This window comes from Sebastes umbrosus, chromosome 8, assembly GCF_015220745.1.
Source record: "Sebastes umbrosus isolate fSebUmb1 chromosome 8, fSebUmb1.pri, whole genome shotgun sequence".
Classification (NCBI taxonomy): domain Eukaryota; kingdom Metazoa; phylum Chordata; class Actinopteri; order Perciformes; family Sebastidae; genus Sebastes; species Sebastes umbrosus.
This window is the reverse complement of record NC_051276.1, coordinates 8,922,049-8,947,986: the sequence shown is the minus strand read 5'-3', so window position 1 is coordinate 8,947,986 and position 25,938 is coordinate 8,922,049. Positions and strand designations below refer to the sequence as shown.

The 25,938-nt window shown below is 40.2% G+C and overlaps 2 protein-coding genes across 3 annotated transcripts in view; one reads left to right on the top strand and one right to left on the bottom strand.

Moving 5' to 3' along the window:
• Positions 1–1,527: 1,527 nt before the first annotated feature.
• ptar1 (protein prenyltransferase alpha subunit repeat containing 1) lies at positions 1,528–13,869 on the bottom strand. Its single transcript, XM_037778454.1, has 7 exons — positions 13,745–13,869; positions 10,544–10,713; positions 10,287–10,353; positions 9,915–10,019; positions 8,480–8,723; positions 5,835–6,205; positions 1,528–5,224 (listed from the first exon to the last, which is right to left on the bottom strand). The coding sequence occupies exons 1-7, from the start codon at positions 13,828–13,830 to the stop codon at positions 4,837–4,839; spliced, it is 1,431 nt and encodes a 476-aa protein (XP_037634382.1). The 5' UTR covers positions 13,831–13,869; the 3' UTR covers positions 1,528–4,836.
• An 8,893-nt stretch (positions 13,870–22,762) lies between these two features.
• The window catches only part of mamdc2a (MAM domain containing 2a), a 32,290-nt gene continuing 29,114 nt past the window's right edge, over positions 22,763–25,938 (top strand). Inside the window, exons 1-2 of one of the 2 annotated variants that reach the window (XM_037778871.1) lie at positions 22,763–23,335; positions 24,358–24,492. In XM_037778871.1, the coding sequence (XP_037634799.1) occupies positions 23,308–23,335; positions 24,358–24,492 (163 nt within the window). In that variant the 5' untranslated portion in view covers positions 22,763–23,307. The remainder of the gene's footprint in view (positions 23,336–24,357; positions 24,493–25,938) is intronic. The other variant, XM_037778870.1, reaches the window with a different exon arrangement.

Below are 25,938 nucleotides of genomic sequence, written 5' to 3'. Positions count from 1 at the left end.
GACGGCAGCTGGACAGCAGACTCCAGATCAGCTCTGATTGGTTGTTTTCCTCTGGTCTGTGAAATCTTGCAGATGCCATTACGGAGGACACCGGAGGACACAGAGGTACATGATTTTTTTTTTCAGATTACCTGTCTCATGCACTACTGTCAGGATATAGTGACTGTTTTATAAAAATAACTTTTTTTAATCATATTTGCTCCAATTCTACCCACTGGAGCTTTAAAACATTAAAAACATTTAATTAACTCTCTGAGACCCACATGGACTAATTTTTCTATTTTTTAAGGGGTACAGGGGGTCTTTTGGGGGAGATAGCAGGTCAGCAGTAGATATCACATAGAAGTGGTGTACATCATCTGAAAGCTGGGAACCTGAAGATTAATTTGAGATGCAGCTCAGCACTGTGTGTCAAGTTGTTCTAGTCATAAATCAGAAATAAAAAAAGAATAAGTAATTCAAATAAATTGTTTAAATGTGAGCCAATGATTTGATCCAGATTGACAAACTTTTGTGAAAAAATATCACTCTTAATCTTGGCATCCAAAGTAAATGTATTTCCTGTTTTAAAAAAATTATTGTGATAGTTACATTTTTTAAATTTGGAAACAAATCTAAAATTCAGATTTTGCTTTTGATTATGGGGTATTGAGTGTCCATTGATGAGGGGAAACACATATTTAAATGATTTTAGCATAAGGCTGCAACATACATGTGAAAAAGTGAAAGGGTCTGAATGCACTGGATCACATGTTTCTGAGACATGATCTCAAAAGCTAATGAAGACCTTCCTGTTCAGACCATAACCAGTTATTATGAGTTGCACAAAGACCAACCCAGTGGTGTTAGAATATGGATAACAGAGCAGATTTTGAGACAATCTCTACTGGAACTTTCATCGTGTTGCTCTCAGTTGTTCACTGCAGGGCTGTGTCACGATACAGGGGTTACAATTCAATATTTTGTGCTATATTGCAATTTTTTTAAATTAAATTTTAGGAAAATATGTCATAGTATAGAGAACACACCACCATATGAATAAAATCTGAGTAAAAAAAAAAAGTTACATTGTATGCAATCAGAACAGTGGGATCTGCATTTGCATTTATTGCAGTCCTTGTAACATCCAACATCTTAGCACTTCTTTGAGAGGGCACATTAACCGAGAGGGAGCATATCTCCGCAAATGAAATAAAGTGTTGACTGAGTTAATCTTTACATGTAAACTGTTAATTAAAAAAAATTCCTGGCCAATCACTGAGGGAAGTGGCAGTGAATGTGGGATTGTTAGTTTCAGACAGGTACAGAAATTGCAGAGCGCAACCTCCTCTCCAGTTCCAACGTCACAAAAGTTTGTGTGGGTGGTGGTGGTGGGGTTTCAAAGTTATTTGACTATCCGACCGATTCTCAGGCTTTGTTAAAGTCTTATGCATCAATCAGCGCAGTAGTTCATTAAGTGATCCAGGCAGCCACACACACACACACACAAACCTCAGACTCAAAATAAACAGCAGGTAAAAAAAAAAATACCTTTATCCCAGATGAGCTTTATTTTCTTGGTAAGCAGATGACAAAACACTTAAAGTGAAGATAAAAGACTTTAAACTCTATAAATAAATAGAAAAATTAATGAGATGCTAGGGATTATTCATGAAGGACATACCCTCCATTGAAGTAAACTGAAGAATAAATTAGAAAAAAAAACAAAAAACAGAAGCTACATTATTCTTTTTAAAAGCTTGTTGAACCTTTAAAAAAACATTACTGCATAGATAGTCTTGTATTCAAAGTTTGTGTTCTAGGTCTGCAAGGTTGTTAAAATACCCCCCCACCATACAGTTCTGATATGCACCCGTTCTCGATGAACAAACCTAAAGAATACATGGCTCAAAAATACTAGTTTCAAGATTATCTATGATCATGTACACAGTGATTTTGAGGTGATAAAGCATCTTACTTCATAACTCTTACATTGTAGTTTTCTAAGAGAAGCTAAGTACAACGTGGTAAGGGTTACATGGAAGCACATGGAGAACGTGTAATGGGGAGCTAGGCAATTTTGGCTAGCCAGCCTGTGCACAGTGGCCACTGAATCCATTTTTTTCCCTCCTCCACAAATCCGCCGTTTTGTCTCTGAGAATGAGCCAATGTAGGCAATCCAATCAAGCCACTATATAGAGGTGTAATGGCACCCAAACTGCATTATAGGGCCCCAATGGGACGCCAATGCTCCTGCCACATTTAGGTGTGATGCATGTGACCACATAGTACATATAGTGAATGCTAATGTGTCCATGGCTACACGGATGGAACAACATCATCTGTGTAAATGTCTGCATTTGTTCACTTGTGTGCCGATATTGTCATTGACAAAGCTAAACAACTATAGTCACGACGACCCATAACATCCTTGGGCAACAAAATGATGGATCCTATTCAAGCTGCGTGTTTGAATCCTATGTTCTATAGGCAACTATTTGGAATACAGGTGACTTCAGATTTGTTAGAATCAAATTCAAGAATACCGTTCTTCCCTTATCAATATAGATGAGACGACGTGGCGGGAAGAGCTATCGTTTTCACCTTCTACATTATTGAAGGGATGGACTGTGCAGATACAGTATGTTACAACATGTTTTTTTTAAGAGTGTGCTATATAAATTATTCCTCAACACAAAAACAGAATGTAGACTTTGACCTTTTTTTGATGTTACCTCTATTTTTGTACAAGGTAGTAGTGACGAAAGCAGCAAGCTAGGACTACTGTTAACTAGCCTGGTGCAAAATAACAGACAATATTTCAAAAATAGATTAGCAATAATATACCCCACAAAACAATGATTGCCTATTATCATCAAATAGTCCAAAGTGCTGTTCAGTTTTCACCTGTTGCACACCACACACCTGTAACAGATGTAGTTGTAGAAACGGCAGCATGTAGCACCAGTGAATGTTGGGGAGACTCGCTTCCCTATCCTTCAGTACCGCTAAACTGGTAAAGCTAACGTTTTCTCTGCTTATATATTTAGTGCTTCAGGTTGGCAGAATGTAAGACTTGCAAGTTAGCCATGACTTCTCACAGAGCAAACGTAACCTGTTTATTTAGCTAACGACTAACTTTTTGGCTTTCTGTTGCAAGCTACTGTAACTTAGCACTTAGCTACATAGTTAGGACTTACTGACTATATTGACCAGTAAAAATCGACCAGGAGCAGCAAACCGAGGACCAAACAGAAGAAAAGACAAAGAGAACATGACATGGTTAATAAATGTTACCGCCTTCAGAATGGAAATCTAAGGAGTTTCAAAGAAAAAACAGGAGTCTGGCTGTGCTTAAAACCTGCCACTGCAACACGTGAGGGGCTGAGTGAATTTCAACACAAACAGATTTTTATTATAAGTGTCTGACAACATTATGGAAACAGAGAAATAAAACATTTTTCTTTCCGTTTCGTTTGATCTGGTCTGTTTGTTATTGTGTTCAACTCCCACTCAAGGAGAAGTCTCATTGTGAAATCTGAATATCCCAATACTCTGGCTCAAATAAATAAGGGCGGCCATCTAATTCAAAGACCTCATCCACATTGTGGAAATCATCTAAATATTCAGCTATGACATTGAGAATTTTTTTAGATGACACTAAGCTATGCTTTCTGTACTCCAACACAACAAACTCTGCCCACTATTCCACCGTTGTCTTCCAGCAAGACGTTCCCTCGCCAGATTTCAGAACAAGACTTCTCCTTGAGCGAGACTCTTCCCATAATGTCAGACACTTGTAACAACAATCAGAGCCTGCCATGGCAAAAACATGCACTTTTAGTGGATGTAAATGACGGTGCCAGCTTGCCCCAATAGGATTACACTGCAGCTCGTGAGCAGCTGAAAAAAATAAATAAAATGTACATTGTTAAAACTCAACTTGTTATTGTGAAATTACATTTCATCACTTGCATAGTAGCAATTTAAATTCATTTTCCCTACATTTATAGCTAAAAATGCTCCAGACTTGTTGTCACCACTCCCTGCCTCCTCAGCTTTCAGCCAATCACTTGAGAAAAATACTTTTTTTTATAGCTCCAATAAAACTTATAACAAATAACACTTTATAATAACTGAGTTTTAACAATTTATTAAATAATGTCACAATTTATTGGGTCATTTATATATTCTGCTCTATTTATTCATAAGATTATTTTATATTATTATTATTTAATGTCTTACTTATTTATATAATACTGGTTATTTAGGCATTCCATACGAGCAAGTGGGATTTTTAGTGAGTGTAAATTCTGCTCTGCTCTCACATCTGCAAATACGTTGTTCCTCTCCTCCTGTAGCAGCTTCATTTACTTTCTTTGCTGAAATATTTGAACAGAAATGAAGTAAAATGTGCAAAATGAATGTCAAACTGGCACTAAAACAAGCAGTGGCAATTTGACCTGAGGCATTGAGACACCTGGAATAAGAACAGAATCTACCAACAGACACATAGCGAGCCAACCGGCTCTGTGTGTGCAGATTTCCATTCTGAAGGGGTACTGGCTCAGATGAAGCTCAAGAGAATCCAGATGTATCCGAGGAATAACAGACGTCAAATCTTCCTTACTCTAGGACCCCATCCTCTCTACTCACTGTCAGGAGAATAGAATAGGACAGTAACCGTGCTGCCCCATGACTGATTTCTAAAGTCATCACTGCATCTGAAGCACTATTAGTTAAAGTCAGCACTACAGGTAGGTAAGCTGATCCTAAATCTGTGTCTAAAGGCAACTTCAATGTTGAGAAAGATTGATGAGGCTAACTGTTTTCTCTCTCCCTTGCTCTCTCCCTCTCTCAAGGCTGCTGACCAATAACAGTGTCTAACCACTTCTTGTACGCCAGGGCGAAGCGTCTCTGCTCGGGGTTACAGCAGCTGTCCAGGATACCGCTCACAAAGCTGTGCTCAGAGGGCAGGGCGGGGGTGCTGGGCAGCAGGACGCCTCTCTTCAGTCGCTTGCTGTCACGCGGGTCCGGCAAGGAAGCTCCGTCTACCTCCATAGCTTCACTAGCATGCTTCTGTCCGTTCACACTGTCCCCCCTGCCTGCACAGCTTGGAGCGCTGACCTTCGGCAGACCCGGGTCACTGTTGTTAAGGAGGTCCGACTTGCTGCCTCCATTGCTGCTGCTGCAGTGGTGCTGGTGTTCCCTCCTCCAGTGTTGCCACAAGTAGAAGACGTGCCGCCTGGAAGGGGTGGAAACACACATACAACACCTTATTATTGAAATGTACTGTACAAATACACAGCCAAAAGTACTGTAGTGTGCTGTTTTTCATGGATTGAGCTAAACTCCCTGGTTTCACGGTCTTGGAATGACAAAAGCTGTGAGCCAGCACCTCTCTAGAATAGGTGTGCGTTTTTTTATTACTCTGCAATATGCATCTTAAAAGGTGCTAAATTCCAAATTCAGAGCATTAAAGGTCCCATATTGTAGAAAGTGAGATATCCATGTCTTTTCTGGTCTCCGTTGTCATGTTGGGAGCCGTGCGGAGGCAATCCCTCAATTATAGATATGCTCTGAATTTGGAATTTAATACTTTTAAATACTAATGGTAAGAAAATAGGTCGCATTTTTTGACAGGAAGTTAAAACGTACAACTTTTTCATTCAGGCAGAACACACAGGAAGCTTCAGGGTACCTTCTTTGGTGGAAGAAATATTCAGATTTTCTACTTAAAAAGTAAAATTTGCAATACAGCGATGTAAAAATATTCCATTACAAGTAAAAGTCCCACATTCAGAGTCCCGCAAAATGACAAGCGTCTTGTGTTATGTTAACCTCTGTGGCCTCACCTGTGACTCCAAAGTGTTTCGTGACCAGGGAAGGACTGGATCAGGTCTGAGCACAGCTCCATCTCCTGGTGGAAGAGTTGAAGGACTGCGGTGGAGCCGAGCTGCCTCTCCTCCTCACCCGCTGCTTCTGCTCCCGACAGCTCCCCATTAGCCTGGCCGTGGCTGTGATGCTGGGGACTGCTGCTGGGGACTGTGCTGCACCGGTGCTGGGGTGAATTGGTGGTGGTGGTGGTTGTGGTGGTGGTAGCTGGAGTCTGGGAGAGCTCAGTGATCAGCTCCTTGAGCAGGAACTGTCGGTAGTGGAAGCCACTGTGGTCAGACACGTGCATGGACACCCATAGGCGCATAGAGGACAGCTCATCATGGAAAACCTGGGAGGAAACATGGCAGTGAGTACAGGTGTTTGTGAAGAACAGAGGACTAATATTTAGGAAATCCAACACATATTTGGGAAATCTTATTCAAGATGTCTTATATAATACACTGCATTGTAGGGATGTCACGAGAACCACCGATACTTCGGTACCAAGTCCAAAAAATGTGACTACACATTTTTTCCATCAGGGCTCATGACTAATGGTGTCCCGTCGTCCCGGGGATCATTTCCCTGATAATGCTTCATTGTGAACAACAAATCTGTGTCGGCGGGAGCAGAGCTACTAACGCTAGCTGTTGGCAACCGTTGGGCAGCACAGTCCTGCTCGGCTAAATAACGGAGCTAATGATGCATTCTAGCTCTATTCAGTAAAAATGAGGATTGGACGAAGGTAAATTATAACATTGTCATGATGTGACCTTGTAAATTTGGCAAGGATCTTGAGGCAGATCATTATGGATTAATAATAAATTAGCAAAAACCACTATGCAAGTGGTAATAAAGGAGTTTATGTTGGAGTACATGGGATTTATAGTTTGAATGTTTACCCTGGTATCGAATTGGCATCAAGAATTGTGGAATTTCACTGGTATTGGTATGGATTACTACATTTCTGGTGTCATGACATCCCTACTGCATTAATTAATTGTTGCACAACATATGCTGGCAGATCTAGGACTGCATTATGACTTTCATAATTACCACTCAACAACTGAAGCTCCCATTTTTGATATTGGCACACAGTCAAAATGTCTAAGCTAAAATATAAATTGAATCCTACTTGTCAGCTTTACCCTCCAGATGGATTGACCGCCTAAAAGCGTAAAATTATAGCAGGTTGCTTGTAATAAACAGACTCTCCAGGTCACCAAACCAGTTATAAGAAAGTAATCTACCCTCTAACCATGATAGAAATCGGAGCTGTCTCTTACATCAGTCTATTTAGCTCGCAGGGTCTGACTCTCTTGACCTTTTTTTCCTCTTTTTGCTTTTGTTTTTAACAAACAGACTTCTACAGCAGTTAGGACTGTGTGCCAGTGTGAAATGGTTCTTACCCATCAGTTTAGAAAACATTACTCAGTTCTGCCAGAGCACCTACAGAAAGTGTGCAGGGCTGATGAAATTCAGTAACCGCAATGAGTAAATACTCCGAGACCCACTTTCAAATATCACTTGATCCAGTCTGTTTGTTATTGTGTCATGTGACTTGTGACTTGTTGCCGGAAGACAACAGTGGAAACAAGAGTGAGAGTTGGAGAGAGGAGTGCCGGTGACGGTGTTGATTGTTGTGTTGGAGAACAGAAAGCAAGGTTTTCAATGTCATGACTGAATATTTAGATGATTTCAACAATGTGGATGAGACGCAAGATTTCAGAGCAACACATCTCCTTGAGCGAGACGCATCATAACAAACAGACCGGATCAAGTGAAAGGTAAGAAAAACTTATTATTTCTCTGTAGGGTCCTTTCTATAATGTTGTCCGACACTTATAACAACAATTTGAGCCCGTCAGTGGCAAAAACAAACACTTTTAGTTGACATACATTGATGATGACAAAAATTGCCCCAAGCAATTGCCCCCAAGATTACATTGCAGTTTGTTTACAGGCTGCTGCACTCTCCCTCAATACTCAACCAATTTCAAAACATATTGTCCCCATTAGTCACTTACAAACAAAAACCTGGGGAAATAGGGTCCAGGTTGAAAACTACCTAAATTATTTTTTAATTATTGGTGTAGCAACCAAAACAGGCATTTGGGGCAAACATTAATATCTGGGGATGGAGGACAAATTACACACCTGCTCTCAAATATAGCATGAGCAATAGAGCTGCAACGATTAATTGATTAGTTGGCAACTATTAATTTAATCGCCAACTATTTGGAAAATCGATTCATCTTTTTTTTTAAGACAAAAAAAGCAAAATTCTCTGATTCCAGATTACGAAAATGAAACTGAATAAGATCTCATCTTGGGCTTTTGGGAAACACTGATCGACATTTTCCACCATTTTCTGACAATTTATAGACAAAACAACTAATCAATTAATTGAGAAAATGATCAACAGATTAATCAACAATGAAAATAATCGTTAGCTGCAGCCCTAATGTGCAATGTTAAAATCTCACTTCACCCCCATCAGAACACTTGCTTGTTTGTGTACTCTGTGGCACACATTTTCATTTTATGAAAATGCACTGGTGGCATACTCCTTGAATCTTTAAAAAAATATAGAATAAATAAAAGCATCTCTTCCTCATCCTACCTTGACGTTGCTCTTGGCCATGTGCTGCAGCACCCAGATGCGGTGGGACCAGGCGTTGTAGTTGCTGGGATAGCGGCATGCAGCGTCAGAGCACACCTTCATCTCTTGATGGAGCGTCCTGGCCAGATGGTCGCTGAGCTGCTGGTTCCTCTCTGCATCAGGCTGCTCTGCTTCACCCTGCTGATGCTTCCTGCTGCGGCCCACAGCAGAGAACTGACGCAGGATCTGCTGCAGCACCCAGCGTCTGCAGAGAGACAACAACTGCTGGGTGAGGTAACTCCAACAACCTGGTGTACAGTTACTGCTAAACCACACAGTGTCTCTCCATCTATCACTCCTGCCACTGGAGGTGGGAAGTCAAATGCAGTTTCACAACAAGCACGGATTTTTGTCCGAAAAATTCGTAAATAATTTAATAAAAACTGATTTTGTGGGTTCTTATGAATGCTTGCATAAAATCCTTTGTTCCAAGTGATGTCATAGCTCCAGGTAGCTCGCTGCCAACATGGGTGAACATCTTATCAATTTGGTTTCTCAACATCCAATATTGTACGAGAAACACTGCGAAGACTACCTCAATAACCAAATAAGGGACAATATATGGCTTGAGATCGACCAGCAGCTGGGATATGATAAAGATGGTTATGTAGCTGATATGCACTTGCTAACGTTACATGTTGGTCACGGAACGGTGCTAGCCAGAACAGCTAGCCTTAGCATCAATTTTGGGTTCCGATTAGTTTATGTATCATGTAGTTAACGTCCTTAGACACTCGTATGTATGGATGGGTTTTTGTTGTGTGGAGAGGACACAAGCACTATATAAAACAAAGGATTTTTTTTTTGTGACAAAAATGGAACATGGCAACGTTGATAATTCACAACAGACCAGGTTTCTTAAAGATGAGAGCAATGAGACCAACAAGACTGTAAAATAATAAGTTCTGATTGCTAATCTTTTCTTCTATTTTATCTACTTTTATCATTTCCGTCCTTCAATGTGCTATTTCAATCTCTCTTGTAAGCTATTATCAAAGGACTTAGGTGACAAGAAACAATAAATTAGAAAATCACAAAACCAAACTGCCAATACGCTCGTTGACCGTCATTAAGTCATTTCCTGTATATCATAGTTTAATTTAAAAATAATGTAGACACTTTATGACCCATTTCTGTGTAAGAGTCCTGCACATACCTCATAAACAGAAGACTGGCCTATTTTTACATTTGTTGAGCAGATCTCTGTGGTGTATATTAAGCACCTAAAGCACTTACGCGTGCAGCCAGTTTCATTCTTTATAGTGGAAGCGTAGTGTTGCAGCAGCCGCTGAGCGGTCCACATACATTATGTATTAAATGTAGCCTGCTTGAAATATGTGGAAGTGAATATCACAGTGTTTTGAGGAGAACGGGGTGCCCTGCAGCGAAGTTTTACCGGTGTATCCACGTCTCCGGGCTCTTGGGGAATTTGGTGAGGGCCAGCTTGCCCAGGTAGAGGTCCTTCTCTGGGTTAAGAACTCCACACTGCAGTAGCTCCTTCCTGCAACAACAATCAACCATTTATTACAATAGACCTACACAGCAGACTATGACCTTCTTCCACAGGGTCAGTATAGCATGCTTTAGCCACACTGTGGCGTGTTGAGCTGTGATCAGTCAGCCAATGCAACCAGTCTCTCCATGTTCAGCGTTGAGTATTGTGTAGGGATGGTTGACAATTTCAAGGGGCATAAACAATGAACAGCTGACATTCATGAGAACAAATATTTCTGTAGTTGTGTTGTACATGGCTGTACTGTTTCTGTACCTGACATTCCATGCGGTGGTGAAGTCCGGGTTAAGCAGCAACAGAGTGCAGGTGATATCTGCTAAAGCTAAGGGACACACAAACATGAACTGTTAGGTTATCTGATTATTAACATTGTTAACATTGTTCAAATCAATTTCAAAGACACACAGGTCAAAATAAACAAACTTTCTCATAATACAATAACATATTTACTGATCTGCCTGTAACCTTCAGGAATGATTTTGTTGTGGTATATGTTGAGTGAGTTCAGTTACCTTCCCTGTCCAGCCAGTGCTTGCGCTGGCGGTAGAGCAGCAGCTTGTTGTGGACATATGGCAGCAGGAACTTGACACACCAGCTCTCAACACCCAGCTTGTTCTCCACCAACACAATGGGACTGCGGTTGTAGCGGGCCTCTGGACACGGGATCACGCCAATCTCATCACTGAGGGAGCAGAATCAGCAGATACTAAGAATGAGGGCTGAGGGAGGTTTTTACTTAATGTATATGGACATGGAAGAATCGTTCTGACGACACAACACAACATGTGTGTCACGTTCTCAGGAATAGCCTGACAACTTATGAAAGAGCTTTTGCTCAGAAACCAAGACACAGGGCCATTTCTTTTCTTAGCCATTTCAACTGGCTCTGTACTCCAGGCTATATCTTCAGGGTAACATCCATCAGTCAAAGCCCAGCTTGGTCTTTTTACAATACTTTTTTTTTTTTTTACTAAGTCTTGTCTGGTTCTTAAGGCCCCTTCCCATCCATCCATCCATCCATCCATCCATTTGCTTCCTCTTATCTGGGGCCGGGCAGCGGTTGCATCAGGGTTAGCAGGGAATTCCAGACATCCCTCTCCCAAGCAAAGTTTTCCTGGGGGACCCCGATGCGTTCCCGGGCCAGACCAGATATATAATATAATAGATATATATAATCTCTCCAGCGTGTTCTGGGTCTAACCCGGGGCGGGGCCTTTTACCAGCAGAGTCTTCTTGCATAGAGAATTATGAGGCAGCTGCGTCCGTCAAATTTTGTCCCTCCCTCAGCTATCGACAAAACTCTGACACTGAACAACATTTTTCTACCAAGTGTTGCACTTGGTGTATTTCCTTTCATTTATAACTGCAATTTCGGCATTACACCGCTGTGTTGTTATCAGCACCGAGAATTGGGAACGGTGGGTATATAAATGCCACTGCAAATGGCAGTCTGCGTCTGTGAAAGCCGCTCCTTGCGCCTCTACATGTGGGCCATAACAGTTTCATAATTAACTCAATGGGTGGGTTTGCCCTCACCGGGTGCATTTCCTCCACGACGGTGCGCACACACACTGTGCAGCGACCGGCTCTAGTTCAGCTCGGAAAGGCCTAGTGTGAAAGTGAATCACAGGGCCATGGACTAATGCTCGTTGTGCCCTCTCTCCCTGCGTGGAGGGACAGGTATTGCAATACCTTTCTAGTATCGGTATACCGTGCAACACTAGTGTATTGCAAGCCTGGCGGCCTGTAATGTTAGCAAGTGTGCAGTTGAGAGAGAGAGAGCGAGCATGTGTGTCACGGACCTATAGTGAGTATGTAGTTATCAGTAATGTTATAGCTGTGAACGTAGCAGTAGCAGTATGTGTTCAGTTCAGGCTGTTGGAGAATAAATGTTGCAACTCCTCAAGACCCAAACCAAGTTCCTGTGTCTTGCTTGTTACCTTCTGATTAAAGTGAAGGGGGTTAGCCCCCAGGTTAGCAATAACAACGCATCAGACTCACTTAAGTATGGCTGTTCAGGTGAACCAGCTATTCTGCAACGTGGGTTGACTCCTATCAGGACTCCTCTGTATTTATGTCAATTGTTGGGCTCAATGCAGTTATTCAAATGCAACACAGAAGATGGACCTTGTGTGTCTGTGAGTGACAGAATAATAACTACAAGTGCACTCGGAGAGCACAGACCTCCGCCAAGGTAGGTTTCATCGCACAACATTTTAACAACACCGCAATAAAACTGGTATCCGTGATCATTTTGGTCACGATAATCATAATATGACATTTTCATACCATTCCTACCCCAGTCAAAAGCACTCCATTGCAGTCCATGCAGTTTTAATAGATAAAATATAATAAATAGATAAAATGTTTGCCATGGGTCTTAATTTAAATTATCACACACTATCAGGGGGGTAGGGGCACTCTGTCATTTTGAAGGAGACAAACACAGATGCAGCGCACACAGATTTCCTTTGCTCGTTTTACACAATATTACACAAATTAACTGTAACTTTCCTGAATTAATAAGAATCTGTTTTTCCTTCAGATGACATTAATTACATAACTAATAATGTGTTGATAAGAAATAAGTAGATGTTTTGCTATGATGGTTACTTCTTACAGTGGTTTATTCTAGTGTATTCTCCAGGGACCCCAGTCAGTCAGTACTAGTGTATGTGTTGGTAGGATTAAAGGGTTAATGTACTGCTTCATTTGTTATTTGCATTATAAATAGATGAGAGGCTAGTAACGTTAGCATTTGCCAAACCATATTTAAAACAACTGCAGAGGAAATCACAATGTTTCCAAATGTTCCATACATTCAAACTTGATATGATATCATATTGGGACTAGTGGCATTGCCTGTGGAGTCATAAGAGTGCAATAATAAAGAAAAAAGAATAAGAAAATGAATATGGAAATATACAGAGGAATAACTAAAAGAGGTACCGGTGTACCTCTGCTAGAGACTGAAGCAGCCCCATAACAACGGAAGCAGAGGGAAACAACAACAACAGTAATAATTAAACACCTTTCAACTACTAAATTAATTAATTGATCCATTAATGAGCTAAACGTTACTGGCCCTGACAGCCGCCTCACCACGTCAAAGGACGAGCTAACTAGTTACACCAAATAACACTTTACTGTATGTTGGTATCCAACACAACGGAGAGTAACCCGTAGTTACCCGGGGGCTGCTCCTGTAAACCTGTCATCTGGCTCTTAGAGACAACAGACAGCTATGAGCTAAGCTAGCTGGCGAAACTGTCAACTTTCCCTGCACCGCTCTGACTCCAGGTGATAGTCCGAGCCCCTCTCAGTGTAAAGGCTGACTCCAGGTGATAGTCCGAGCCCCTCTCAGTGTAAAGGCTCTGACTCCAGGTGATAGTCCGAGCCCCTCTCAGTGTAAAGGCTCTGACTCCAGGTGATAGTCCGAGCCCCTCTCAGCTGAAAGGCTCTGACTCCAGGTGATAGTCCGAACCCCTCTCAGTGTAAAGGCTCTGACTCCAGGTGATAGTCCGAGCCCCTCTCAGCTGAAAGGCTCTGACTCCAGGTGATAGTCCGAGCCCCTCTCAGCTGAAAGGCTCTGACTCCAGGTGATAGTCCGAGCCCCTCTCAGTGTAAAGGCTGCTTCATGCTGTTGTTTTGGTTTCGGGTCTGGCTAACGCCGCTCCGGTCTGTCTGGTATGTTCACAGTCAACTCTACTCACATGTTGGGGTTTCTCTTGAAGGCGTTCGTGATGTCTTTCACAACTCTCTGGACCAGGACGTCCACCTCCTCCTCCGACTCCGCCATCTTTAGGGCACCTGATGACGTCACGTGGACCGAAAAGTTTTTCCGGGTAAAAAAAAAACAATACTACGGAAGCCCGGGTAGACCAAAAGGCAAAGCTATAATACGAATCACTCATTGGAAATAGCTGCAATATTTCTATGTGGGGTTGTCTTGCGATTTAATAATTATGATTAGAATATAGCTTATAATATAAATAAATACAAAATAATAATAAGAAATACATATACATATATATACATATATATATATCCATATATATATATAAATATATGTAATAATGTAATGATGTAATAATTATGTTTAGAATATAGCTAATAATATAAATAAATACAAAATAATAACAAGAAATATATATATATAATAATGTAATGATGTAATTATTATGTTTAGAATATAGCTAATAATATGAATTAATTAAAAAAATAATAATAAAAAATATATATATATATATATATATATATATATATATATATCCTTGACTCCTTTTGGCATTTGTTTGTTCCTTTGTTCAGTATAGGCATCAACTAAACTCTTTTATATGACATGACATATTATTATATCATAAAAAATATTGCATATGCCCGTTTGGGCTGTCTGTGACGGCTGTTCTTGTCTGTCGCTTCAGTGGTGTTTGTTGTATATGTTGTATGATGCTTGTTCCAGACGGCCCCTTCCTGTGTTCCCTTCATTTTTATTTACCAATGATCCTGCAATGGGAACGCAGGCTACTATGATGGCAGCTCCTTGGAGCCCGGTTGGGATCCTCGTGTTGCCCACTCCTTGTCTCTATACTACCCAGATTTACCCAGAACAACCACATTCGCTTCTTGTTAATTAGTTATTGAGGATTATGCACAAGGTAAATGATATCAACTGACACATACAGACCAACACACAGGGCTCTTCTACAAGATTAGGTGCAGGATGTGCCATAAATCACTCAATAGTGTGCTTTAATGGTGCAATTTTCCATAAACACCTGTTAAATTAATAAAATTACTTGAAACTTACCACACAGTGTCCCAAGGGCCTTTGTGGCCCCTGAGGGTAGGTAATGAGGTAATGATTAGTCAATGATTATTTAATGATTACTTACTTATACAAGTTATTTATTAAATAACGTGAAACTTGAAACTTGATAAGTTAATAAATGTGGGCTATTTTTAGAGAAATGTACTGACCTAAGTTGAGAACATTTAAGGAGTCCCCGCAGATCCATTCAGTTCCTGAAGCATTGTGTTCGTCTGACTCTGGTACAGGAATCACCAAAAACATACATCCTGCAGACAGAGGGACACAGTAGTTTGTCAAAGGCTTGCCGGGTCAAGTGTCACATATAAACTAAAAAGAGATATGACAGCGATAATGATGGGTCCCTTACGAATGGTTCACTAGCAGTTAGTTCCTCATTCGTTCCACAGTAACTACTCACATTTTTGTGTACCTTATTGTAAAGTGTTACAATAATTTGTAATAAGTGTCTATGTTATTTTAAATTAAAGTGTTGACATTCATTTGTCTGCCTTTTGTCTGTTCCCTTTCAACTAGAAAACATGCACACAACAGACCTGCCAGAAGGGGGGGATGTGTGACTGTGTACCTAAACCATATAGGGTTCCTTTGCAGTCAGAGAATCTTGCAAAATGAAGCTAATCTACAACATTATTCAATGCATCATTTGTCCCACATAATGCAATCTTCCTGAAATTTTCCTCCCGCAGTTTACTTTAAATCCTGCTGTTTTATAATCCAAAAAATCCCTAATTGAAACAATTTACTTAAGATAAGATTGAGTTAAATCAGTGTATGCAACACTTAGAAATACAAACAACTCTTGAAACGTGTTTAGGATATTGAACAGCTTGACAGTCTCTCATTGTCGCCCCTACCTGAAAACTCAGTAACGCCTGCAACTTCACTTTCAAACAATCTTACATAAGAGATGGAGAACATCTGTGGAAAAATTGTGTTATCCTGATGTGGGGGTGAACCACGCTGGGGGAGTCAACTGTTTACTGGCCAAAAACCGTCAAAGCTATTGATTCAACCTGCTTCTTTCTAATGTCGTAAGCAATGAAAAGCAGTAAAACAAATTACTGATGCTTAATAATTAGAAACAGAACACATGCATGTCCTTGAAAATTCTTATTTATCCAAAACCATATTCAATTTAATGGATCTGGATGTTTGTCTTCCAGGAGACTCAGACTCTCTCTTCCCTTATGAATGGTGTCCTTGTCTCTCCCTCTCTCTGTGTGAATGATGTGCTAGTCTTTCCTCTTCCCAGGTCTCTATGGTGGAGAGGAGGTCATGTGGCTGGGATGCCCTCCCAGATATAATAATGTCTTCCTAATTTCAACCATTGTGTAATTTCACAATATTGGTCTGCTCTGTTTCCTCCACTTAAAATAGTTTTCTGTGATGCTTTTCCTAATCGGATTCAATGGTCTAAGGACATAGGGTACACAGAGGCTATACAAATAGAATTGATTTTTTATACTTTTCAACAAAAAAAATCTAGGTCTACTTCCATTGAAATTTACAGCAATAGTAAATCATTTGGGAAATACGATTATTTGCTTTCCCATCCAACTGCCAGACTCTGGGGGGATTTTTCCCTTTCACTGGAACTACAGCTGTGTTTTGTTCGGGTCTGTGTTTCATCTAAGAAAGTGATCCAACACAACACAAATGGCTTGAATTACTCATTAGGATTTCACTACAGTGAGAAGACAATCCTGACAAACAGGTCACAGAATGAGCGATTGGATTACTTTTATGCCAAGTAGAAAACCGAGTGATGATAATTTACAAGTTACCAGAGCAGAATACAAAAGTGTAAACTGTACAAAAGCCAATAATGGAAAGGTAGTGACCACACACTAAGAGCTCTAACAAAGCTAGACATATAGATAATAATGCATCATGTCATATCACAGACTTTGCATTCATAAATACTTTAACATTGACTGTTTGTCAAAGCACACCACAGTTTTAGATTTTAACACGTTTCCTACCTCATAAGCAATAATTGACTTCCATATATTTTAGTATGCACTGACAATCATCCTGCAGTGACTTGAGGCTGGCTTGATAGGCAATCAGATCTCTAGGATTCATTTTGTCAATGCATGGTAATATAGCTGAAGGGATTTAAGTCTGGGTTCAACTCCCAACACCCAATTCCTGAGGTCTTGTCCACCAAACAGTAACATTTTTAATTCACAAAGCCACTAGACTGTAACCATCCTTTTAACCAAGACCTCTAGCAGCCATGTGAATTATAAACTCTCATGTCAGGAGCAAAGTCCTAAGTCGTGGGATGTCGTCATACAATATTTAGTTTTGCAAATCCTTTTTGGGTGGACGTCTGGGTGGATGGCTTGGCCAAGTGTGCGACCATTTCCAATTTCCTATGAACAGCATGCGCCATTTGTAGTTTTAACCATGACCACTTGTTTTGTGCCTATAATCCTAAAGCAGATCAGTCAAAAATATTTTTTCTAATGGCCATAGCGGTAATAACAATAACAACAGCAACAAAAAAGTCCCACTGATGGGAGTTTTCCCATCTGAAAAGTTTTATTGTGAAGGGCAATGAACTGAAAATAGTAGTTTTTCCTTCTTGGGGGACTACAAATACATTTCGTTGTGCAACCCTATGTTGTAGAATGACAAATGAACCTTTCTCCATTCAAATTTCTCTATCTGTTAATTTTTGGGTACATTTTTTTATTGTCACCTTGGATGCCAGGTATCAAATAGCGCTAAGATGCATCATAAGAATGTTGACGCAAAAAAATTGAGACCAAAAATACAGATCTGATTTGGGATGGCAGAAATATGTATTACTGTTGAAAAACAATGAGACCTGAAATCAATGTGGTAAAGGTTGGAAGCTGCTGGAGCTAACATTTTATACTTTTACAAAAAAAATCATGTTCACTTGTCCCAACCTTCAATTCAGTTTTAAGCCTCTTCCAAATTGCCTGGATATAAGATGCTTAGCGATTCCATAGACATGTTTAGCACTGTTTCCAGTGCCACCTTTATTACACAGTGGTTGAAGAGTTAAGTTCCTTTCAGTGTAACCGATATGCCGTTGTGCCTCCAAGCTAAAACATTTGTTATTAATTACCTTACCGCTTCTTCAAGGCACAGGGTTTCTGCTGACTTGACATGAAGTAAGAAATGTTAAGAGATCCCAAGTTGTTCCAAATTTGAATGCTTGACTACAAAATTTAGGATTTTTTTAATGTACATATGGGTATCTGACTTAAGGACAATCTTGAAAAATTGCAAGCCTTTAAGCTTTGTGCAAATGAATTCTCCATTTGACCAGACCGTTGGCTACTATCCAAGCCATAGAAGCTTCAATGGTAACATGGGGAAAGAGACCACGTTGAAAATCAGATCAAAAGCACAACTCAAGCCAGGCTAAATCTGAAGATGTATCAAAGGCTACCTTCGGATGAAGCTTTGAGGGGTTGTTTAGAGCTGCTCTTGAGAGCTGGCATAGGTGGCAACAGAACCTCTCAAGGAGTGTAGCGGGTTAGGGAGACCTGGCTTCTTCCTCGCTGGTAGCTCAAGCGGGATCTGAAAGCGTAGACAGGCTCCAGGTTTGACAGGTCACGAAGGACAGGCTCTGGGATTTCTTCCCCATCGCCTTCACTATAAAGCTCAGTGTATCTTCCGTTACCATCTGTGGACCTGGAGTTGGAGTGATACTCAAGTCAAGTACAAATACCTCAAATGTATACTTAAGTAGGCTACAGTACTTGAGTAAATGTACTCAGTTACATTGCACCACGGCTATCCATGCAGATAGTTTTGGTTTTATTTGTCCAGGTTTGGGGATTTCTGTCTCCACCCCAATACAATGGAAATTAGTTTGTGGTCGTCACAGCATTGAAAAATGGTGTTTGAAAAACAGCAACATGTCTTCCCTGAAGCAGTATCCCCTTGTTACTCCACAAATAAACCGCAGACCTCACTGTCAACGTCTTTCATAGGGCAGTGGTTTGCAAAATGACAAACAAGTTATAGGGCAGAAGAAAAATAAAAAAAAACTTAAATATTCCCGTCACTCGCCCGTATCTTTGCTATTTTCTTGTGAAATACTGGATCGTTTTCTCTTTAGGCCTATAAAAGTCCTTCAAAACAAGGATCTGAGAGGGTTGAAATCATTCTTGTTTCAAGAGCTCATATGTCATAAAAATATGTAACCTTTGACAATAAGTTATGAGTTATAAAGGATCACAAAAAAAGGTTAGGAATTACTGGCATTGGGTCTATTTCTCCAGTATGACGTAGTTCCTATTAAACTGTTGACAGTGTGTATTATCCAGAGTATCTATAGCACTGTTTCTAGAAAGACACGTTAAAATTTTCAATGCAGTGAGTACCACAATAAAGATTCCATTCACCTGACCTTACACTGGGGTGGGAAGTCTGCATCATTACATCATTTGGGCATCATTTATACAAATCTCTCTGTAAGCCAATGTAACATGTTTAATATCTCTGGATATTGACTAGTTCTGTGGGTTGCATGTTTGCACAACATGAAATAATGCAGCTATCAAAGCGTCTGTGAGGTTGAAGAAGTTTTTAGTCTATTTTTAGACTGTGCTATGCAGAAACAGTGGGAGTTTGTCCGCATAGCTCAGGTGCAGCTCCCGGGTTGTTGTAGGAGGACAATTAATCAGCATCTACTCACAGATGTGTCCCTGGCTCAAAACCAAATACTTGTATTTTATTGCTTTCCTGTTTAATTCATCGTGTTTTGTGGGACAGAAACAGTTAAAATAACTGTGTTTGTTGCGTAACTTACCTACGTGGTTTAAGTTATAAGCCTAGGTAAGTTATGTAACAAAAGTACGGTGTATGTCAACGTTGACTTCTGGTTTCAGTTTGTCTAGATGGTAACCCTAGATTTGTGAAAACCTGCAAAAACTCTTGTGAGCCTTGCTGCCCGACCACCTATCCTGACCTTAACCATTCAAGGTCAATGCCTAACCTTAACCATCTCGCAGAAGTTTTGCAAATTGAGGGTTACCATCTAGACACGATCCCTCCAACCCGACCACCTTCCTGTGTGTCGCTCTGTACACTACATCACCTGACTTATTCCTTTGCTCCCGTCAAAATTACTACGGCCACTAGAGGTCGGCGTCGTCTTCTTGTATTCGTATCGATGATAAACCATGTGAATAGATGATAACGACCTCCTGAACCCAATAGCAGGCCCATTCCAACATATCTATGATGCTGATAATGCTCATTCAATCGACTGATAGTTCATTTCAGTTCAAGGTCTTTATGTTGTAAATTAGGGAGTTTAACAGTTAAGAATGTAGGAGCAGTGATTAAAACGTTTCACGTTCTCAGTTATGTTATTATAATTACAGAGAAAAAAAGCGACTCATATTTTGCTCAGTAAGCAGAAGCAGACTTGTAGTATTATGTATTTGGATGTGATGTTTTTTAATGTAACAATATCCAGATGTGTAGTATGTTTCCACAGGCAGCTTCTGAGCTCTGGGTATATCCTGCAGAGCCCACATATATTTCACATTAGGTGTTTCATCCCCTGGAAAAAAAAAACACTCTCAGTTTGAAACAGGAACTACAGAGGAGTATGTAGGGATGCCAAGGATGAACCCAGTGCTTTGAGACTGCTCATGTTTTGGTGGTTGTTGTATCATATTTAACCTTCCTTTTTATTTTGCACTATAGCACCGTGTGTTACAATGTCCACCTCTATTGTGTGTATTCCCCCTTTTCAACCATTTCCACATTTCCCAGGAACCTTCAGCGTTATTCTCTATCCGTCCACCAGATGCTCTCAGACTTTTCTCCCTTCACTCCACTCCCATCTGCCCTGAAATCACCTCATTCGAACCAATGTCTGAGTAAATCTTCATGTTATGAAAGTTATTTGTAGCTTTATTCCTGATGACACTCGCTCTGTTGCATGTTACAGGGTGGGCTGTGGGAACGCGGAAAGCACAGGTCATAAGACATGTATGGGCTCAATTAAGAGTCAATAAGATTTTGAGCTTGTAACACCATGTTCAGAAATACTTCCAAAGTCTGTAATTCATAAACCTGTGAAAAACTCTGCATGAAGATAAATGTAGATTGAATTTTATAGATTGGAATAGCATGTTTCATGCAAATTATTATGTACACTGAAACAGTATATTACATCAAAATTCACAATGGACAACTACATGTTTATTGTTGTTATTTTCTACTTTGTTGTGCGGCAGAAGTCCAGTTATGAAAGAAGATTTGTGGCTGTGTTTTAGTTGTTAAAAATACATTCATCCTCATAATTATTCTCTATCTAGGCTAATATTAATACACTTCCTGTTAGTTATATTGCCTGGCTTGATCTCTGTGCAAAGGTGCTTTTTAGCCAAGTGGCAACCTCCGGTCCAAAAAAATGAAGCCAATGGAGAAGCGCCAAAACCTGCAGTTCCTCAAATGGCCACTTGAGGCTGGCTCCAAAAGCGAGTCGATCCCCACAGACCCCCATGTTAAAATGCCCAACTTTACAGCAGAAATAAACATGTTCACAGCCTGGTACAAGACAACTCTACGGGTGAATTTCAATATATAAAAAAAAGAATGTTTACGCCCTCTAATCAGACACCCCTCGCCTCTGAGCGCTCTCGTACCGGCAAAGAGGTCTCCCAGCGGCGGGGAGGCAGAGGGTCAATAGTAAATTCATCAAATTCAGCGCCCCATATAGCTATTTTCCTGTTTTTAGTGTAGATGTGACATATTTGTTGACGCTGCGTCGAGGCTTTCATCGTACGGGAAATAGGTGCGGTTTCATCTCTCAGCCCCTTGATCACTTTTTTCTAATTCATGCAGTGGGTGGCTCAGACCTGGGGGTGAAGTTACACTTTAAGGTTTGAAGTTATGCATAATTGATGCACTTTTTTGCAATTGTGAAGGGTAATCTGAACATGTGTTTGTGGATTGTTTTCATGCTACTTCTTTTTGGTTTAATTTACAGAAGAGCTTCTCAAAACATTTTGAAAAAAAGATATCATACTAACAAAGACTGAGATATTACTCACTCTTAACAATCCCAGTTTTTCGGCAGATGAGATTTACATAATTGATTTGATTTAATGTCTTAGCAAAATATATACATGAAATGATATGGCTTACCCTCCTTTTATACTTTTAAAGATACTGATTTAATATACTGACGTAATATTAGGAAAACATATTACCAGCAACCAACAAAACAGGCGAGAGGACATAGCAGCCTGAGCCTGCTTCTGGACGGGTAGCAGCTGTTTGTCTCGGTTTATTTCTTCAGAATGAATGCAGTTTCTTGCACAATCTTTTCAAGGTCCTGATACTGATGATAGTGTGGTGCTGATGTACCAAAACATTAAGTATTTCCTTATTTGCGAAACCTTTACTAAAGTATAACTTCACAAGATGCTCCACGTTCCTCATTTTCACAAAGGCGGCACAATGCTCTATTTTACCTCTAAAATAACACGTAAAACTTCTGACTTTATTCTCGCTATATTGTGACTTTTTTTCTCGTAAAATTTCGACTTTATTCTCGAAATATTACGACTTTATTGTCGTAATATTACGACTTTTTTCTCGTAAAATTAAGACTGTATTCTCGTAATGTTACGACTTTTTTCCTCGTAAAATTACGATTTTATTCTCGTAATATTAAGACTTTTTTTCTCGTAAAATTACGACTTTATTCTGGTAATATTCCGACTGTTTTTCTCGTAAAATTACGACTTTATCATGTAAAATTACGACTTTATCATGTAAAATTACGACTTTATTCTGGTAATATTACGATTTTTTTTCTCGGAAATTTATGACTTTATTCTCATAATTTTACAACTGTTTTTTCTCGTAACGTTTTTTTCCTCAATGTGGCCCTAATACTCCGTCGTACCCAGCAACTTTCTTTATTTAAAAAAAAACAAAACAAAAAAAAACTGAATCCCTACTGACAAATAAAGCTACAATGCTGATTTACTCAGAACTGGTAAGACTTTTATCACTCTTATTTGAGCCCGAAACATATATGTTCATGGTTGCAGGGTGGTTGAGGGGGAACTCTACAAAGGCCCTGACCCAGTGTGGGTCCAGCCCTGAACCAGTGTGGTACCGGCCCTGGCTCATCAGTGGGACAGAGCAGAGCAGAACAGTAGAGGTAGGCGGAGAGGCGCCTGCAGGACTCTGGAGGACCGTTGCTTCTCCTTCCCCGCCCCCGGTAGCCTACATTCATTCATCCATTCATCCACCACGATACTCCCTCCATCTCTCCTGCTGACATTGCTGCAACATGTGAAACACAACTCGTGAGAGTCTCGACGAGGTGTTGTTGGCGCTGCAGTAGTTCTTTGTGGGATTATAACCGGAGGAGACTGAAACTCTACAGAAGGAGCTCCATACAGTCCCTGCACCGCGGATAAGATGAGCAGCGTCCTCCTCTCCCTGCACGGTAAACCCATCTCACTCTGAGGGAAACATGCACAAAGTTGCACTAGGATTCTTCTAACTTTGGTCTTGTTAGTTAGTTTAAGACGAGACACTTACATGCAGAAACATCGTTTCTTTTTCATGCATTGGTCAATTTTGAGAGTTTGGGCTATTTTGCTTCTACAATTCTTAGATTAGTGTAAAGAAAACTTCCAAAATGCACATTTAGATGTTTATTTTACTACTTTGTATATTTGTGTCTGTTGATTTCTCCTAAGTTCACCAAAAGTTAACATTAGTATAATGCCCCATTAGTATATTTAAACATAACATTTCAGATAATTTGTAATACAAAAAAATACTAGTTTTAAAGGTCCCATATTATGCTCATTTTCAGGATCATACTTTTGTTTTGTGTTTCTACTAGAACATGTTTACATGCTGTAATGTTAAAAAAAAAACACCTTTATTTTCCTCATACTGTTGGCCTGAATATGCCTGTATTTACCCTCTGTCTGAAACGCTTCGTGTTAGCGCATTGCAACAGAATTGCATTGCTACATAGGCAACAGCCTGGGTCAATGTTTACTTCCTGTCAGCTGATGTCATTCACATACACTGCAACTCGGAATAAACTGGGATTAGAATGTTTAAGGTTAAATCTGTGTAAAGGGTCTAAATATTGTATATTTCGTGACATCACAAATGGACAGAAATCCTGACAGCATGTTTCAAATGCAGAGTTTCTGAATACGGGCTGTGTGTATTTCCCTGTGGATTGAGTGTTTCGATACTTTCACAGTATTTATATAGGATTTAAGCCTGCTTTATATAAAAAAAACAAAAACATGAAAATCTCACTTTTTTATAATATGGGACCTTTAATGTAAGTAATCAACTGGGGAAGTTGCATGGTGGTATCTATTAGTTAAAATGTTGACCCTCTTCACCATAGTGTCTCAAGCAACTACAAAGACAAATTGCATTGATAAAGCAGAGGTGAACTCAGCCGCATGGATGCTTGTCTGTTCTCTCTTCTTGCAGTGCTGCTACTGTGCGGGTTCCTCAGGGCGCAGCAACAGCAGCAGCTGCTGCTGCCCGGGTCCTGCAACTTTGAGCTGGGCACCTGTGGCTACACATCAGAACCAGCGTATGGCAGCTGGAGCATGAATGAAGAAGGTACAGTGTCATCATGAGCTCTGCTTATTGACAGAAATAAACATGCTTGGAATACTTCTCTGTCACTCATACTACTATTTAAATATAGGCTTACCAGGGGGGAAAGTGGAAAAAGTATGATGATCTGTAAGTGATTCTGGTGTGGATCCATCCAGGCGACAGATATCCTGTAACCATGTAGAAATGTTCAGTGTGCTCTGACTTTTGTGTATACATATACAAATATTGTTCACAGTAGTTGGTGGAGTTAGTTTCACCCAATCACCCAATCTGCTCCCCCTCATCCTCTTTAACCATTTCAAATCAGGAGTAGGGATGCACCCATCCGACTTCGTCCGTCCCGATACCATACTGATACCTGGGCTTTGGGTATCAGACGATACCGAGTACCGATCCGATACCAGTGTTTAATTAATAAGCTGTATGCCTCACTGTGTGGAAGTGACTGGATCATTCTTTTATGTGTAAGTTAACATCAGGCTTGACTTAAACATTGCTTTCCTATAATGTATGTAGTGTACAAACATAGAATTATTTTGAATAGATCGGCCCCGTTGTCACCGATACCCGATCCAGCTATTTGAGTCATTATCGGCCCGATGTCCAATCCGGTATCGGTATTGGTGCAGCTGAGAGGAGAGTTCACGCTGTCTTTCTGGGGAAAAATATACATTACGTCATATATTTATATACACCACTGTACATTTATTATCAAAGCCACAAATATACTTTCAACGGCAGATGATGTTGCATGAATATGTCAAGAGAGACTGTCACTGTGTGTATACTGCACATCAAGTTAGTTTAGGAAACAATTGGGACTACACTTTAAAAGATATGTTTTGGTTATAACTGTCTAGTATGGTGTTTTTTTTTTAGTTGATTGAATGAAAATGTCAGCTACACTCCAAATAATCACAATGTAGAAAATCTCAGAAGTGTGTACATAACCCACAGAAGGCTAATTGCAGTTATATTCTGGTACCATGTCAGAAGATTGAAATAATGAATGAAGGTACCGACTCTGTTGGAGATGAACGCACATACAGTTGGAGGAGGTCATCTGCAAAATTAGAGACTACAGGATGCGACACCAGCCCGTTCTCACTCCCAACGCGTCAAACATGGCCGCTTGGTCAGTGGCCTTATGTGTCAAACGCTCTACGTGGTCGTAGTCATGGCGGGAGTAAAGGAGGAAGCCAGGTCGGGGTGGATGGACGGGTCCAAAAACACTGGACTTGCTTGTGTCTTTTGTGAAACCAAAAGTCAACGTTGACTTATTTAAAGTTATGTAACGTTACATAACATTATTGCGTTGCTTATGTAATGTAGCCAACTTAACTACATGACAAACATACTTATTTTAACCCAAACCACGGCCCTTTTAATAAACCTAACCGAGCTGTTTCCTGTGAAGACAGAAGTTTATTTTGGAAAGACAGTGTA

What these genes read in the sequence shown, in the direction of transcription:
- ptar1 (XM_037778454.1), bottom strand. Translation starts at nt 13,830, where the DNA reads ATGGCGGAGTCGGAGGAGGAGGTGGACGTCCTGGTCCAGAGAGTTGTG. An exon ending in GCACTGGCTGGACAGGGAAG is followed by an intron (nt 10,354 to 10,543) that starts GTAACTGAACTC and finishes TGTGTCCCTTAG; the next exon opens with CTTTAGCAGATATCACCTGC. An exon ending in ACCACCGCATGGAATGTCAG is followed by an intron (nt 10,020 to 10,286) that starts GTACAGAAACAG and finishes TTGTTGTTGCAG; the next exon opens with GAAGGAGCTACTGCAGTGTG.